This window comes from Engystomops pustulosus, chromosome 10, assembly GCF_040894005.1.
Source record: "Engystomops pustulosus chromosome 10, aEngPut4.maternal, whole genome shotgun sequence".
NCBI lineage: Eukaryota > Metazoa > Chordata > Amphibia > Anura > Leptodactylidae > Engystomops > Engystomops pustulosus.
The window spans coordinates 44,487,128-44,503,881 of NC_092420.1; the positions used below are offsets into that span (position 1 = coordinate 44,487,128).

Consider the following 16,754-nt stretch of genomic DNA (forward strand, 5'->3'; position numbering starts at 1 on the left):
CAGCTTAAGGGTTAGGCTTCTAAGGTCAGTATTCTCTAAGGGCTCAAATGGAGGACCTATCAGGTGATTCAACACCAGAGACAGATCCCAGTTTGGGATGTTTTGTTTTAAGCGAGGCCTTAATCTGGAGGTAGCTTTCACAAACCTCTGGATCCACTTGTGCTCCGCCAAGGAAGTATCAAAGAAGGCACTAAGGGCTGATACCTGGACCTTGAGTGTTCTCGTCTTCAGCCCTTTATCAAAACCTGCTTGCAGGAAATCCAGTATCTGCGAGATGTTGGGAGACAACTGGTTAGGCGGAACTGAGCCACAAAAGGACACAAATTTCGTCCATATTCTGGAGTAAATTCTGTGGGTGACCGATTTGCGACTGGCCTTCATCGTGGAAATTACCTTGTCAGATAGCCCCTGGAATGTTAGTATCTTCCTTTTAGGATCCATGCAGCGAGCTGGAGAGCCTGCGGATTGGGATGAAGGACTGGACCCTGGAACAGGAGATCTGGACGAGGTGGTAGCAGGAATGGATCCGCCATTGCCATCTTTTTTAGCCAAGGGAACCAGTTCCTTTTTGGCCACCAAGGCACTACGAGTATAACTTCCGCCCGGTCTTCTCTGATCTTTTGTATGACTCGGGACACAAGAGGTATTGGAGGAAAGGCATACAGTAACAGCCCCCCCCCCAGGACTGGCTGAATGCATCCTTTTGGTTGAAGGGAACTGCGGGTTCCAGGGAGAAGAAACGCGGGAGCTTCACGTTCTTGCTGGAGGCAACGGATGTCCCCACCTCCTTGTTAACTGAAGGAAGACGTCCTCGTGCAGACACCACTCGTTCCGAATGATCTTCCTCTGACTGAGGAAGTCTGCTGCCTGATTTTCTTCCCCCTTGAGGTGGATGGAGGAGAGGGATTGAAGGTTGTCTTCTGCCCAGGTGAAGATTTTGTTTGAGAGTGCCAGGAGACTCGGGTTTTTGGTTCCCCCTTGGTGACGTAGGTAGGCCACTGTAGTGACGTTGTCCGAGAATATCCTGACATGCTTTCCCCTCAGCATTTGTGTGCTGGACCTCAAGGTTTCCAGCACAGCTCTTAACTCCCGATAATTTGAGGAACGGGATCTCACTGAATCTGGCCACAGACACTGAATAGGATAACCTGCGACAATCGATGGACTTGCGTCCGTCTGTATAGTTGTAACTGGCCAAGTATGCCAGGGTACTCCTTTTCCCAGACTGGTCGGATCTGTCCACCAGTCCATTGAACGTGAGACTGAGAGGGGAATTTCCACCTTTTGGCTTAGGTGACGAGGATCTTTGTCCCAGAAGGACAGCACCCAGTTTTGTAGTGTCCTTGTGTGACTTTGACTCCATTGCACGCACTGGATGCATGCAGTCATGAGTCCAAGGATCCTCATTGCATCTCTTATGGAGCAGTACTTCTTCTGGAATGTCTTTACCTGGAGAATCAGATTTTCTCTCTTTCCTGGTGGGAGAAAAGACATTTGTTGTGTGGAGTCTATTAGTACTCCCAGGAATACCACGTTCATGCTCGGGTCTAGGTTGGATTTTTCTATGTTGATAATCCAGCCTAGCTGTTGAAGAGTCTTTATGGTGATATCCCTGTGAAGAATCAGCTCTTGACTTGAGGCACTTACTACCAGAAGGTCGTCCAGGTACGGAATGATGGATATTCCTTTTTTTCTCAGGAACGCTACTACCTCGAACATAATCTTCGAAAAAGTTTTCGGTGCAGAGGATATTCCGAAGGGAAGGGCTTTGTACTGAAAGTGAACTTCCTCGCCTTCTGGTGACAGGACTGCAAACCTGAGAAACTTCTGCGAGTTGGGGTATATTGGGACGTGGTAGTAGGCGTCCTTCAGGTCTATTGTACACATGAACGCCTGGCGTTGGATTAGAGCTGAAGAGGAAGAGACGGTCTCCATCTTGAACTTTCGGTAGAGGACGAACTTGTTTAACCCTTTCAGGTTGCAGATCATCCTGGACTTCCCGTTTGGTTTCTTTATGAGGAACAATGGAGAGTAATGTCCTCTTCTTTGATAGCCACAGCTCCCGAGAGGGTTGTGTGGTTAGGACGTAATTTGTGGGAGGAAGAGCGGTCAATTCTATTTTGTAGCCGTCCTGGAGAATAGACAGGATCCAGGGGTTTGACGTTATCCGGCTCCATTGCTGATGAAAATTCAACAGTCTTCCTCCCACCTTGGCGTCATTGCTTCCTGAAACTCGGGGCGGAATTGCTGGCACTGAGGAGAAACCCCCTGCCTCTTCCACCTTTGGGGTAGCTCCATCTTCCTTGCTTACCCTTACCCCTAAAAGGCTGTCTCCTGTCTTTGGGGTCACAAAATAAAAAGGTTTCCTCAGATTGGTCCTGGATTCTGGGAAGCCCTTTTTCTTATCCGCCGCCCTCTCCAGGATGGTGTCCAATTCGGGCCCAAACACGTACTCCCCCTCGAACGGGATGCCGCACAGTTTAGACTTCGACCTGAAGTCTCCGCTCCACTGCCGCAACCAGAGGGATCTTCTTACTGAGTTGGATAGAGCTCCTTCTTTAGCACTAATCCTCACTCCTTCCTCCAAGGCATCCGCAATGAAAGCTGTGGCTGCTTTCAGGGTCGGGAAGGTATTGAGTAACAGCTCCCTTGGGGTTCCATCCCTTACGTGCTTTTCCAACTCCATTACCCAGTGGAACAGGGTGCGAGCTACGGATGTTGTAGCAATGTTGGATTTAAGGTTTAGCATGGAACACTCCCAGCTCTTTTTCAGCAAGCTGTCTGCCTTTCTATCCAGCGGGTCCTTCAACTGGGTAGCATCCTCAAAAGGCAAGTCGGTCATCTTAGTCATCTTGGTGACCTGGATGTCCATCTTAGGAGCTGAGTTCCATAGCCTTGCTTCCTTTTCATCAAATGAAAGGCGGTTCCTTAATTCTTTAGAAAGAGAAATTTTGTTTTCCGGATCCCTCCATTCTTCCAGAATCAGATCCCTGAGAGTATTGTTGACTGGGAACACACGCCTCTTCTTGACTTTGAGCAGACCAAAGAGTTCATCCTGATTGGACTGCGCCTCCTCTACCTCCTCTACCTCCAGCAGGTTAGAGGTGTGCTCCGGTATGAAGATTAGACCTCAGATCAACGCGATTACCACGCTGGAGCAATTTAAACTTACCGCCCCGAGGATCGCGCGTTTCGGGTGTCCTAGGCTCCAGGAGCTGCGGGCAGATCCGGAGAGTACGCAGTTCCCGATGGGCAGAGGAAAGGGCCGCAACCCGATCGAGGCCCGGAACTGTGCTAGGTAAGGGATAGGTCCCGCGCCATGGTGTCCCCCCTCACTGTCCCAACTAATGGGAAGCGAGGAGAGAAACTTCTCTCTACTCCCTGCCCTGTGTAGGGACAGGAAGCCACTGGAGTGTGGATGCGGGAGAGGGGCATTTATCCTCTCTGTTTCCTGTCCCTACAGAGGTCAAGGGCCATCCTCCAGTTGGGGCCGTCATGGGGGACGCCATGGAAAGAATTGGTTTCCATGGTTAAGGAAGATGGCTTTAGCAGAACCTCTCCTGCTTCCCCCTCAATCCAATTGCCTGTTCCAGGGTCTAGTACACAATCCCAATGCACAGGCTCTCCACCTCTCTGCATTGATCCTGAAAGGATGCTGTTAGCTTGGGGATTATCAGATAAGGTAATATCCACGATGAAGGAAAGCCGTAAACCAGTCACTTATAATGTATAATGAAATGTATTCTAGGATATGGAAAAAATTTGTATCCTATTGTGACACGGTTCCTCCTAACCAATTGTCCCCTAACATTTCGCAGGTTCTGGACTTCTTACAAGCAGGATTTGAAAAAGGCTTGAAAACAATTTCTCTCAAGGTCCAAATGTCAGCCCTCAGTACGATTTTTTGACACCTCACTGGCAGATCACAAATGGATCCAGAGGTTTGTCAAAGCCACCTCTATATTAAGACCACACTTAAGATGGCATATTCCAAACTGGGATCTACTGTTAGTACTGAATCACCTTACGGGACTACCATTTGAACCCCTAGAGCAGTGATGGCGAACCTATGGCACTGGTGCCAGAGGTGGCACTCGGAGCCCTTTCTCTGGGCACTCAGGCCATCAGCCTAGGACAGAGTTCACCAAACAGGACCAAATCCATTAAATTGTCCTGCAGTCCTAGGCAATTTATGAGATGCTGCGCTCAGCACTATTTTACAGCGACACTTCATTGACTGTTTGGAACTGCTTGAAAAGTGAGGTGGTGTTAAAAGAAGTGCATTATCTTTGGAGGTCCTCCTGCTGGACCAACCATTCTTCCTGTACAGAGAGACCCTGGAGAGAAGCTACAATGATAGTCTGAATTTGCCCACCTTCTTCCAACTGTATTGGTGGCCTCAGGTTGCTTATTCAATTAAAGAAGTGGAAGAACAGGTAGCAATAAGTTACTGCTTAAAATGGCACATCAGGGTAAATAAGTGGGATTTGGTTGTAGTTTGGGCACTCGGTCTCTAAAAGGTTCGCCATCACTGCCCTAGAGTGTGTATAAGTTAGAGAGTTGACATTCAAACTAACTTTGCTTATAGTCATAACCTCAGCTAGGCAACTGGAAGAAATTCAAGCTCTTTCCATCAGAGAGCCTCATCTTAAAGGACACCTGTCATCAGGTCTGTGTCACTATTTCTGTCACTACTACCTGTTGGAGCAGCTCACAAGGATTCCATCACAGCCTTTATCTATTCATACATTAATCATTGCAAAATCATATTTTCTTTATTATGTAAATGAGGCTGGTCACATGGTCAGGGGCAGTGATGTCACTCCTGTCCCCCCTCCCCTCTCCTCCCCCTGCTCATGTCTGTGTGTAATGTATAGTAAAGCATTGCTGGTGTGTGTGCTGTATCTGCTGACATGCTGCATCCTCCCATACACATGTGACATCAGACATCAGCTACACAAGTACCTGACATGTTCTGCTATAACATGGCTGCCTGGAGCTGTTGTATCTCTCCTATACACACACAGGCTGCATGGGTGTGGCTGCCAGCACCAGGAAGCACATCATTATACAGGCTGTCAGTTAAGCACTGGGGGTGTGTCTGTACCTCCCACTTATGAATAAGCCGGACAGCTTTAATATGCTAATGACTCATTGGACATTTCACAGGTCATTTGCATACAGCTTTAGGACCTCATTGCTTAGGTTTACAGGCCTGCAGAGGGACAATGAAGGGATAGAGGCAATGCCCTCTAATGGCAGTTTATGAAAATATATTTAGTTTAGGGGGGTTATTTTGCATGACAGGTTCTCTTTAAAATATATGATGACAGAGTGGTCTTAACATTAGACAAAACCTCCACACCAAAAGTATCCTCAAATTTTCATCGTTATAAGGAAATTATTTTACCTTCCTTTTGCCAGAACCCGAGGAACACCAAAAAGTCTGCATGGCATACATTGGACGTAAGAAGATACCTTCCTTCATTATATAGACATCACCAAGCCTTGTAGAAAAGATGACAATATCCTCTTACAGTTCAAGGGAAAGAACAGAGGCAAAAAAGCTTCTAAAGCATCCATTGCCCGATGGATGCGGACTATCATCAAGGAAGCATATGCTGCTAATAACATGCACATGCGAGGGACTGTTCAGGCCCACTCGACTAGGGGAGTGGCAGCCTCAAATATGGGGCATATTTACTTACCCGGCCCACGAGCGTTCTCTGCGCTGGATTCGGGTCCGGCCGGGATTTATGAAGGTAGTTTCTCCGCCGTCCACCAGGTGGCGCTGCTGCGCTGAAGTTCCCGGAGGCGCGCCGAAATGCCCTGAAATTCACCGGCCTATCCTGGATGAAGGTAAGCGCAATTTTAGCGACACATTTTTTTTTAAAATGTGGCGGTTTTTCCGAATCCGTCGGGTTTTCGTTCGGCCACGCCCCCCAATTTCAGTCGCGCGCATGCCGGCGCCGATGTGCCACAAAATCCCGGGGCAATTCAGGTACAATCGGCGCAAATCGGTAATATTCTGGTAACACGTCGGGAAATCGCGAATCGGGCACTTAGTAAATGACCCCCATTATCTGGTATTTCTCTAGCTGGGGCCATCGGTTTCCATTCGTCCACCATGATGGCCCATATACATTTCCCTCCCTATCGTAGATTAGTATAGTCTTGGAAATGTGATTGTTTTGCCCATTTTTCTGTGTGTGATCATAACAATAAATGGGTTGCATCCACGGCCGGTGTAGTTATTTGGTAGCCACTGGAGTGTGGATGCAGGGGTGGGGCATTTAAACTCTCCGCTTCCTGCCTCTACAGAGGTCAAGAGTCATCCTCCAGTTGGGGCCATCATGGTGGACTAATGGAAACCGAATAGTTTTCTCTGATTTTCCTATATGGTCAATGCTAAAGTCAGTCCGCATAATAAAAGTCATCACCCGTTAGAGTATAAATTGAATTTTATTTAACAAACTTCCCAATGATAACAGTATATTCTTCAAAATTAAATAAAAAAAAACAAAAACATTTTATAGGTTGTAATAAACCTAAAAATGGTCATTTGTTAAATTTCTGGCATTAGGAGGTCACATTCACTGAAATCAAATGCCATTTCAATCCAAAAAATCCATTATCCAACAGCCCAATTTACAATTTTAACATAGGAACCCTTATTTGATATCACCTTCACAATTCTTGCATCCATTGAACTTGTGAGTTTTTTTGAGAGTTTCTACTCTACTTTGCATGATGTCAGAATAGCCTCTCAGATCTGCTATTTTCATGTTAACTGCCTTCTGCCCTCATAGGTCTTTTGCTTGATGATAGGGTTAGTGGTCCCAGATAAAGATAAAGACTAATTTGCAAACAGTCTTATTTACTGATGAGTGTTGTGCAACCCTGGATGGTCCAGATGGATGGAGTAGTGGATGGTTGATGGCCACCATGTCCCAACAAGGCTGTGAGGTCAGGAAGGATACAGTTTCTGACTGACCACTTTCTTCCATGGTACAAAAAGAAGAATTGTGCCTTCAGGAAGAAAAGCATCTTCATGAATGACAATGCACCATCTCATTCGCTGCTACGGGCATGAAAGGAGAAAATCTCATGGTGTGGCCACCATCTTCCCCTGACCTCAACCCTATAGAGAACCTTTGGAATATCATCAAGCAAATCAGCAGCTCTGGGAGGCTATTTTGACATCATGCAAAGAAATTCAAGCCAAGCAGAAACTCTCCAAAAACGCACAAGTTCAATGGATGCAAGAATTTTCAAGGTGATATTAAAGAAGGGTTCCTATGTTAACATGTAGCTTGCCCTCTTAGAATGTTTTGGATTGAAATAGCTTTTGATTTCAATGAATGTGAATTTCTAATGCTGAAAAAATGAACAAATGACCATTTTCAATTCTTTTCAAATGCATAAAATGTTTTGAAACTGCTGTGCATAATTTAGTACTGTGCATTTTGAGTTTTTTTTTTTTAATTTTGAAGAATATACCTTTATCATTGGGAAGTATGTTCAATAAAATTCTATTTATACTCTAACTGGTGATGACTGAAACAGAGAAAAGTATAATTTGTATAATAATTTGGAATGTGTATTATGGATGGTTATATATTGTTTTTTCTTTGGGTTATCGTTGTGATAGGGCAGTGATGGCGAACCTTTTAGATACAGAGTGCCCAAACTATAACCAAAACCCACTTTTATGTTGCAAAGTGCCAACATAATAGTTGAGCAGTAATCTCTGCTGTATCACATATTTCAATCATATTGGCGCCCTGAGGACACCAATACAATAAAATGCAGGAGACATTTGGATTGCAGCTTCCCTCCAGTGTCCCCTGAAGAGGAAGAATCAGGGCACCCAAAGCAGGAGCTCCAACGATAATCAATCCCTATCCACACCTTCTCGCTCCTCCTGTAGTCCTGGCAGCCAAGTAGGTGTCTCTTTAAAATAGCGACGAGTGAGGAGGAAGGCTTGAGCCCTATCCGGTAAATTCTGTGCTGGGTGCCCACAGAAAGAGCTCCGAGTGCCACCTCCGGCACCCGTGCCATAGGTTAAAACCACTGTGTTAGGGAGTATAATAAGGGAGTATATATCTATATGAGGCTCAGTGCAATTTTCTGCAACAATGGATTTAATGTTCCCTTTCCTGCAAATTTGATGAATATACATATGTGGGATATGTATGAGCTCCTCACAACTTTTTGTTTTTAGGAAAGTATATTTTCTTACCATATGTAGTCAGGATTTGTAAACATTTTATCATTTTATGGTTATTTCAGCTTTAAAGATTTTGCGCTTGCCATATATACTGGAGTATAAACAATGTGCTGAAAAAACTCACCTCCACTTATACATGAGTCAAGAAAAAAAAAACCAGTGTACTCACTGGTTTGCTAGGGATATGGTTAGTACAATTCTTTATGCTGTAATTTCAACTGTATTTGTACATGTCAGAATAGTAAAAATTGCTCTGGCCAATAATGCGACAAAATTTCCAGAAACGCCTGGCAGGGAAAAGGTTAATCTCACACTGAATGCTGAAACTATTCCTATCCCACTTTAGAATACACCTTAAGAACACATTTATTTTGGATCTTAACCCCTACGCACTCAAAAACCCTTCCGAAAAAGGATAATTTTTAATTAATGCCTTTAAAAAATGCTCTAAAAAGTGATAAAAAAAATGTTGTATTCTAAAATAATACCACTAAAAAGAACAAAAAAGAACAAAAAAAATAAGCCCTTAACCAGATTTGTCAGCAGAAAAATTAAAAAAGTGTATATGAAAATCATTTTTGCAAAATTACTTTTTATTCAGTAAAAATGGCATAAAAATAAAAAAATCTCTATAAATAAATCTGGTATGGTATATATGGTAGGATAATATGGTATGGTAAACATTTCCTCCACCAACAAAGAGTTAATAAAATCTCACCAATTAGCTATATATGCCCCAAAATTATGTAACAGAAAGGTCCACATTAAAAAAAAAAAGAAAAAGAATTATTTGACAATGCAAATCTGCTCCGGATCGTGCTCCTGCCATTCTATGCCCGGCCATGAGCCCATACAGCCAGATACCACCACATATGGGGTATCAGTGCACTCAGGAGAAATTGGGTATCAAACTTTGTGGAGCGTTTTTCATTTAATCCATTGCAAACGTTTAATTTCCCCACCCAAATGAATGCATTGTAGACCGCACCTCCATTTTGTTTTAACCCCTATAAAACACCTAAAGGGTAAACAAACTTCTTAAAAGTGCTTTTTCATATGCTGAGGGGTGTAGTTTCCATAATGGGGTAATTTACGAGTCTAACTATTATTTAGGCCTCTGACAGTCAATTAAAAGTTGAGCAGGTCCATCTAAATATGGGTTTTGGTGATTTTCCTAAAAATGTGAAAAATGGCACCTAAATTCTGAGCCTCTTAACATTGTAGTAAAATATGTGTAATCTTAAAAGAACCATGCCAACATAAAGCTGAGGTTTGGGAAATTAAAGTTATGAATTTATTTGGGTGCTTTGAGTATCTGCATCAAAAGTAGAGAATTTAGAACTTTGAAAATAAATAATTTTTCCAAATTCTTGCCAAAATTTTTTTTTTTTCCTTAACTAAACACAAAAGATATCATCCAAATTTTCAAACTAATTTGAAGTACAATGTGTCACGAGAAAACAATCTCAAAATCCCCTGAATATCTTCTAGTGTTCCAAAGCTATAAGCACTTATAGGGACACGGGGCAGATTTGAAAAATGCTTGAGGCCTAAATAGGCTGAGTCCCAAAGGGGTTAAAAAAAATACAGACAAGTATAATATATAAGAAACCATGCCACTGATAAAAATTAATATATAGTGCATTATCATCTAAATTAAAAATCTATAAGATTAACCAATCCATGAATAATAAGCAACGGGATAGGAGTATAGACTGTTTACAAAAAAAAAAAAAAAAAAAATCGAGGGGAGACAAATGCAGAGTGACAGTCAGAGAAAAAGACAGTGGGGCTTATTTACCAAGGCTCCCGCGGCCGCATTTCCGTAGGGTTTTCTGACGTTTTGGGGGATCGTGTCACTGGGACAGGCATGTAGAAGGGGATTGTGTTGCACGCAATCGGATTATCACGCATTGGCGTTGGCTTCTATGCGACAGAAATCGGGGGCGGGTCGCCGGACAATCCGACATGAGCAAGGAATTTAACATTTAAATTGTGTCGCAAGATCAAGCACATACAACGGGAAGAAGAAGGTGAAGCCCAACGGACCTGATCAGGGTACTGACACATGCAGGAAATCGGGGGCACGATCTTCTTGAATCGCGGCAGATGTGCATTCTGGGCGGACAATGCACTTTCGGGGATCGCGCAGGACAGGTAAGTAAATGTGCCCCATTCAGTCAGAAAGAGATGGATACAAATAAAATATTTTTTTGTTAACCCTTTCTATTTTGTAATAGCTAAGAGCAGTTATTTACCATATATACTTGTGTATAAGCAGAGTTTTTCAGCACAAAAAATGTGCTGAAAAAACTCCCCTCGGCTTATACACGAGGGGTGAACATCGGCACCCGCGCCAACGATCTGGACACCGGAGGGTGAGTATTAAGTTTTTTATTTTTTTTGGGAGGGCTGGCTGGCTGGCTGCTACATTGGGAGGGCTGGCTGGCTGGCTGGCTGCTACATTGGGAGGGCTGGCTGGCTGGCTGGCTGCTACATTGGGAGGGCTGGCTGGCTGGCTGCTACATTGGGAGGGCTGGCTGGCTGCTACATTGGGAGGGCTGGCTGGCTGGCTGGCTGCTACATTGGGAGGGCTGGCTGGCTGGCTGGCTGCTACATTGGGAGGGCTGGCTGGCTGGCTGGCTGCTACATTGGGAGGGCTGGCTGGCTGGCTGGCTGCTACATTGGGAGGGCTGGCTGGCTGGCTGGCTGCTACATTGGGAGGGCTGGCTGGCTGCTACATTGGGAGGGCTGGCTGGCTGCTACATTGGGAGGGCTGGCTGGCTGCTACATTGGGAGGGCTGGCTGGCTGCTACATTGGGAGGGCTGGCTGGCTGGCTGGCTGCTACATTGGGAGGGCTGGCTGGCTGGCTGGCTGCTACATTGGGAGGGCTGGCTGGCTGGCTGGCTGCTACATTGGGAGGGCTGGCTGGCTGGCTGCTACATTGGGAGGGCTGGCTGGCTGGCTGGCTGCTACATTGGGAGGGCTGGCTGGCTGGCTGGCTGCTACATTGGGAGGGCTGGCTGGCTGGCTGGCTGCTACATTGGGAGGGCTGGCTGGCTGCTACATTGGGAGGGCTGGCTGGCTGGCTGGCTGCTACATTGGGAGGGCTGGCTGGCTGGCTGGCTGCTACATTGGGAGGGCTGGCTGGCTGGCTGCTACATTGGGAGGGCTGGCTGGCTGCTACATTGGGAGGGCTGGCTGGCTGGCTGGCTGCTACATTGGGAGGGCTGGCTGGCTGGCTGGCTGCTACATTGGGAGGGCTGGCTGGCTGGCTGGCTGCTACATTGGGAGGGCTGGCTGGCTGCTACATTGGGAGGGCTGGCTGGCTGGCTGGCTGCTACATTGGGAGGGCTGGCTGGCTGGCTGGCTGCTACATTGGGAGGGCTGGCTGGCTGGCTGCTACATTGGGAGGGCTGGCTGGCTGCTACATTGGGAGGGCTGGCTGGCTGGCTGGCTGCTACATTGGGAGGGCTGGCTGGCTGGCTGGCTGCTACATTGGGAGGGCTGGCTGGCTGGCTGCTACATTGGGAGGGCTGGCTGGCTGGCTGCTACATTGGGAGGGCTGGCTGGCTGCTACATTGGGAGGGCTGGCTGGCTGGCTGGCTGCTACATTGGGAGGGCTGGCTGGCTGGCTGGCTGCTACATTGGGAGGGCTGGCTGGCTGGCTGGCTGCTACATTGGGAGGGCTGGCTGGCTGGCTGCTACATTGGGAGGGCTGGCTGGCTGCTACATTGGGAGGGCTGGCTGGCTGGCTGGCTGCTACATTGGGAGGGCTGGCTGGCTGGCTGGCTGCTACATTGGGAGGGCTGGCTGGCTGGCTGGCTGCTACATTGGGAGGGCTGGCTGGCTGCTACATTGGGAGGGCTGGCTGGCTGGCTGGCTGCTACATTGGGAGGGCTGGCTGGCTGGCTGGCTGCTACATTGGGAGGGCTGGCTGGCTGGCTGGCTGCTACATTGGGAGGGCTGGCTGGCTGGCTGGCTGCTACATTGGGAGGGCTGGCTGGCTGGCTGGCTGCTACATTGGGAGGGCTGGCTGGCTGGCTGGCTGCTACATTGGGAGGGCTGGCTGGCTGGCTGGCTGCTACATTGGGAGGGCTGGCTGGCTGGCTGGCTGCTACATTGGGAGGGCTGGCTGGCTGGCTGGCTGCTACATTGGGAGGGCTGGCTGGCTGGCTGGCTGCTACATTGGGAGGGCTGGCTGGCTGGCTGGCTGCTACATTGGGAGGGCTGGCTGGCTGGCTGGCTGCTACATTGGGAGGGCTGGCTGGCTGCTACATTGGGAGAGCTGGCTGGCTGGCTGGCTGCTACATTGGGAGGGCTGGCTGGCTGGCTGCTACATTGGGAGGGCTGGCTGGCTGGCTGCTACATTGGGAGGGCTGGCTGGCTGGCTGCTACATTGGGAGGGCTGGCTGGCTGGCTGCTACATTGGGAGGGCTGGCTGGCTGGCTGCTACATTGGGAGGGCTGGCTGGCTGGATGCTACATTGGGAGGGCTGGCTGGCTGGATGCTACATTGGGAGGGCTGGCTGGCTGGATGCTACATTGGGAGGGCTGGCTGGCTGGATGCTACATTGGGAGGGCTGGCTGGCTGGATGCTACATTGGGAGGGCTGGCTGGCTGGATGCTACATTGGGAGGGCTGGCTGGCTGGATGCTACATTGGGAGGGCTGGCTGGCTGGCTGCTACACTGGGAGGGCTGGCTGGCTGGCTGCTACACTGGGAGGGCTGGCTGGCTGGCTGGCTGCTACTTTGGGAGGGCTGGCTGGCTGGCTGCTACATTGGGAGGGCTGGCTGGCTGGCTGCTACATTGGGAGGGCTGGCTGGCTGGCTGCTACATTGGGAGGGCTGGCTGGCTGGCTGCTACATTGGGAGAGCTGGCTGGCTGGCTGCTACATTGGGAGGGCTGGCTGGCTGGCTGCTACATTGGGAGGGCTGGCTGGCTGGCTGCTACATTGGGAGGGCTGGCTGGCTGGCTGCTACATTGGGAGGGCTGGCTGGCTGGCTGCTACATTGGGAGGGCTGGCTGGCTGGATGCTACATTGGGAGGGCTGGCTGGCTGGATGCTACATTGGGAGGGCTGGCTGGCTGGATGCTACATTGGGAGGGCTGGCTGGCTGGATGCTACATTGGGAGGGCTGGCTGGCTGGATGCTACATTGGGAGGGCTGGCTGGCTGGATGCTACATTGGGAGGGCTGGCTGGCTGGATGCTACATTGGGAGGGCTGGCTGGCTGGATGCTACATTGGGAGGGCTGGCTGGCTGGATGCTACATTGGGAGGGCTGGCTGGCTGGATGCTACATTGGGAGGGCTGGCTGGCTGGATGCTACATTGGGAGGGCTGGCTGGCTGGATGCTACATTGGGAGGGCTGGCTGGCTGGATGCTACATTGGGAGGGCTGGCTGGCTGGATGCTACATTGGGAGGGCTGGCTGGCTGGATGCTACATTGGGAGGGCTGGCTGGCTGGATGCTACATTGGGAGGGCTGGCTGGCTGGATGCTACATTGGGAGGGCTGGCTGGCTGGATGCTACATTGGGAGGGCTGGCTGGCTGGATGCTACATTGGGAGGGCTGGCTGGCTGGATGCTACATTGGGAGGGCTGGCTGGCTGGATGCTACATTGGGAGGGCTGGCTGGCTGGATGCTACATTGGGAGGGCTGGCTGGCTGGATGCTACATTGGGAGGGCTGGCTGGCTGGATGCTACATTGGGAGGGCTGGCTGGCTGGATGCTACATTGGGGGGGCTGGCTGGCTGGATGCTACATTGGGGGGGCTGGCTGGCTGGATGCTACATTGGGGGGGCTGGCTGGCTGGATGCTACATTGGGGGGGCTGGCTGGCTGGATGCTACATTGGGGGGGCTGGCTGGCTGGATGCTACATTGGGGGGGCTGGCTGGATGCTCCATGGGGCTGGCTGGCTGGATGCTCCATGGGGCTGGCTGGCTGGATGCTCCATGGGGCTGGCTGGCTGGCTGTATACTACACCCTTGGCTTACTCTCGAGTCAATAGGTTTTCCCGGTTTTTGGGCCGGCTTATACTCGGGTATATACGGTACTAATTTGGGCAATGTGTGGTTAGCTACAGCTGGTAAGGGATATTTAACAGTCTGAAGTTTAGCACACCGACTCCACAACCCTAGTTCCAGACATTCCAAAAATTGTATATTAAGTGTATTAAAGGAGAACTACTATGAGGAAGCTACAATCAGAAGTAGATGTGATGGTAAATTCTTTGTGCCTGCTTCTGCCCTAATCTGCAATTTAATAATCCTGGTGCCTAACCTAACTTGTTAAAAACTTTATTTTAGCAATATGTAAATTAACAGCAGAGGCTATTGGGGCGAGTGCTAGCCCTAGCTTCCGTGCCCTGCCAGGCTAGTGCACGACCTAGCAGCCTCTACAGTTAATTTACATGTTACCAAAATAAAGTTTTGAACATAATAGGTTAGTTCTAGGATTATTAAATTAGAGATTAGGGCAGATGGAATCTACCATCAGATCTACTTCTCAAATCTTAAACTCCATGTGTCACTATTTGGCTTTCTGATGCAGATTTTTATTGGATATGTCCACTCTCAGAATATAGAGTATGTCACATCTATTCTGCAAGCAGAAGAAAAATACACCCTCCGTTTAATGGCAGAGAGGTTAGACAAGAATTTTCCTGACAGCATAGAAACAAACCCATTATTACAAAACAAAAAACAAAGGTTATTAGAAAACAAATCTCTAAAATTCATTATTAACCTGTCCATCCAGTACGCCCAAAAGAACATCCTCCATCCACTGGACTGGTTCCACAAAAAAAGAAGTGCACTTTGCAGGATCCAAATCCTTTAATGGCATTTTTTTATGAGCAAATGCTGCAGGTCCATCACCCAATGCATGATTCAGTACACTTCCTGCCCGAAACAAGGAACGCCTGCATGAACACAAAAGAGGATTATACAAACAGTTACCACACTAAGTTACAATATATACATAATATAACATAACTTGCAAAAACATATCAAGTGAGATATTTCACATCACTAATCCATTAACCCCTTAACGCTGAAGCCACTTTTCACCTTCCTTACACGGCCCATTTTTTAAAATCTGACATGTGTCTATTTACCTTAAGTGGTTATAACTTTAGAACGCTTTAACATATCCAGTTGATTTTTCGTGACACATTGTACTTCATGTTGGTTGAGAAATTTAAGCAATATGTTTAGTATTTATTTACAAAATAAATGGAAATTTGGGAAAAATTTGGAAAAAAACAATGTTAGAGGCATTTAAAGTGTATTTAAAGTCAATTGGACCGAAATTCAAAATTTTCTACTTTTTGGAAAGTTGGTCATAGCACTAAAATAACTTGATAACTAACATTTTCCATATGTCTGCTTTAACTTGGCATCATTTTTCTAACATATTTTCCTTTTTTTAGGATGCTAGGAGGCTTATAACTTTAGGTACATTTTTTCAGATTTTCACGAAATTCATCAAAACCTACTTTTGGAGGGTCAATTTAGTTAGAAGGGACTTTATAAGGCCTACATGACAGAAAACCACCACAAATGACACCATTTTAGAAACTACACCCCTCAAAATATTCAAAACAACCTTTGGGAATTTTGTTAACCCTATGAGCGTTTCATGAGGGTGAAAGATAAATGAAAGTAAAATTACAGAAATGTAATTTTATCTTACTATAGATTCATTGAACACTAAAATTTGCACCTTCACAATGGGTTAAAAAAGAAAATGTATTTTACAATGTTTAGGGCAATTCCTCCTGAGTATGCCAATACCCATTTTGTCACTGTTCCCTGCTGTACGGGCACAGGGGCGCACTTGGAATGGAAAGAGCGTTGTTTCGTTTTTGGAGGGCAAATATGGCTGAAAAAGTTTTCATGTGTCAGGATGCATTTAGAGAGCCCTAATGGTACCAAAACAGAGGAAAGCCCCAACAAGAGACACCATTTTGGAAAGTATACCCCTTGGAGAGTTTAGCAAGGTGTAATTTGTGTATTTGCCCCAACAGGTATTTGATTCAATTAGGCTCCAAAAAGGAAAAAAGGTGAACATTTTCTCAAAATTCACTTTTACCCCAAATTTTTGTAAGCCATAAGGGATAAAAGATGAAACCGCTCCCATAAATGTGTAAAACTATTTCTCCTAAGCACAGAACTGCACCACTTTTGCATATAAAGTGTTGTATGGGTCAACAGGCTCAGAAGGGAAAGAGGGGCTTTGGCCTTTTAGAAGCCAGATTTGACAATCATCCTTTACATGTGTCAGGATGCATTTGGAGAGCCCTAGTGGTACCAAAACAGAGGGGAACCCCAACAAGTGTCACCATTTTGGAAAGTGCACCCTTTGGAGAATTTAGCAAGGTGTAATATGTGTACTTTCCTCTACAGGTGTTTGCTTCAATTAGGTCCCTAAAAGGAAAAATATGAACATTTTCCCAAAAAAGTCCCTTTTACGGCTAATTTTTGTATCCCATAAGGTATTAAAGATAAAACAACCCCAA

The 16,754-nt window shown here is 47.2% G+C and overlaps 1 protein-coding gene across 3 annotated transcripts in view; it reads right to left on the bottom strand.

Annotated features, from left to right (window-relative positions):
* Window positions 1-16,754, bottom strand: part of DUSP12 (dual specificity phosphatase 12) — a 119,778-nt gene that overhangs the window by 19,694 nt on the left and 83,330 nt on the right. For all 3 annotated transcript variants that reach the window (XM_072128646.1, XM_072128647.1, XM_072128645.1), the window contains exon 6: window positions 14,981-15,155. In XM_072128646.1, coding sequence (XP_071984747.1) covers window positions 14,981-15,155 — 175 coding nt within the window. The remainder of the gene's footprint in view (window positions 1-14,980; window positions 15,156-16,754) is intronic.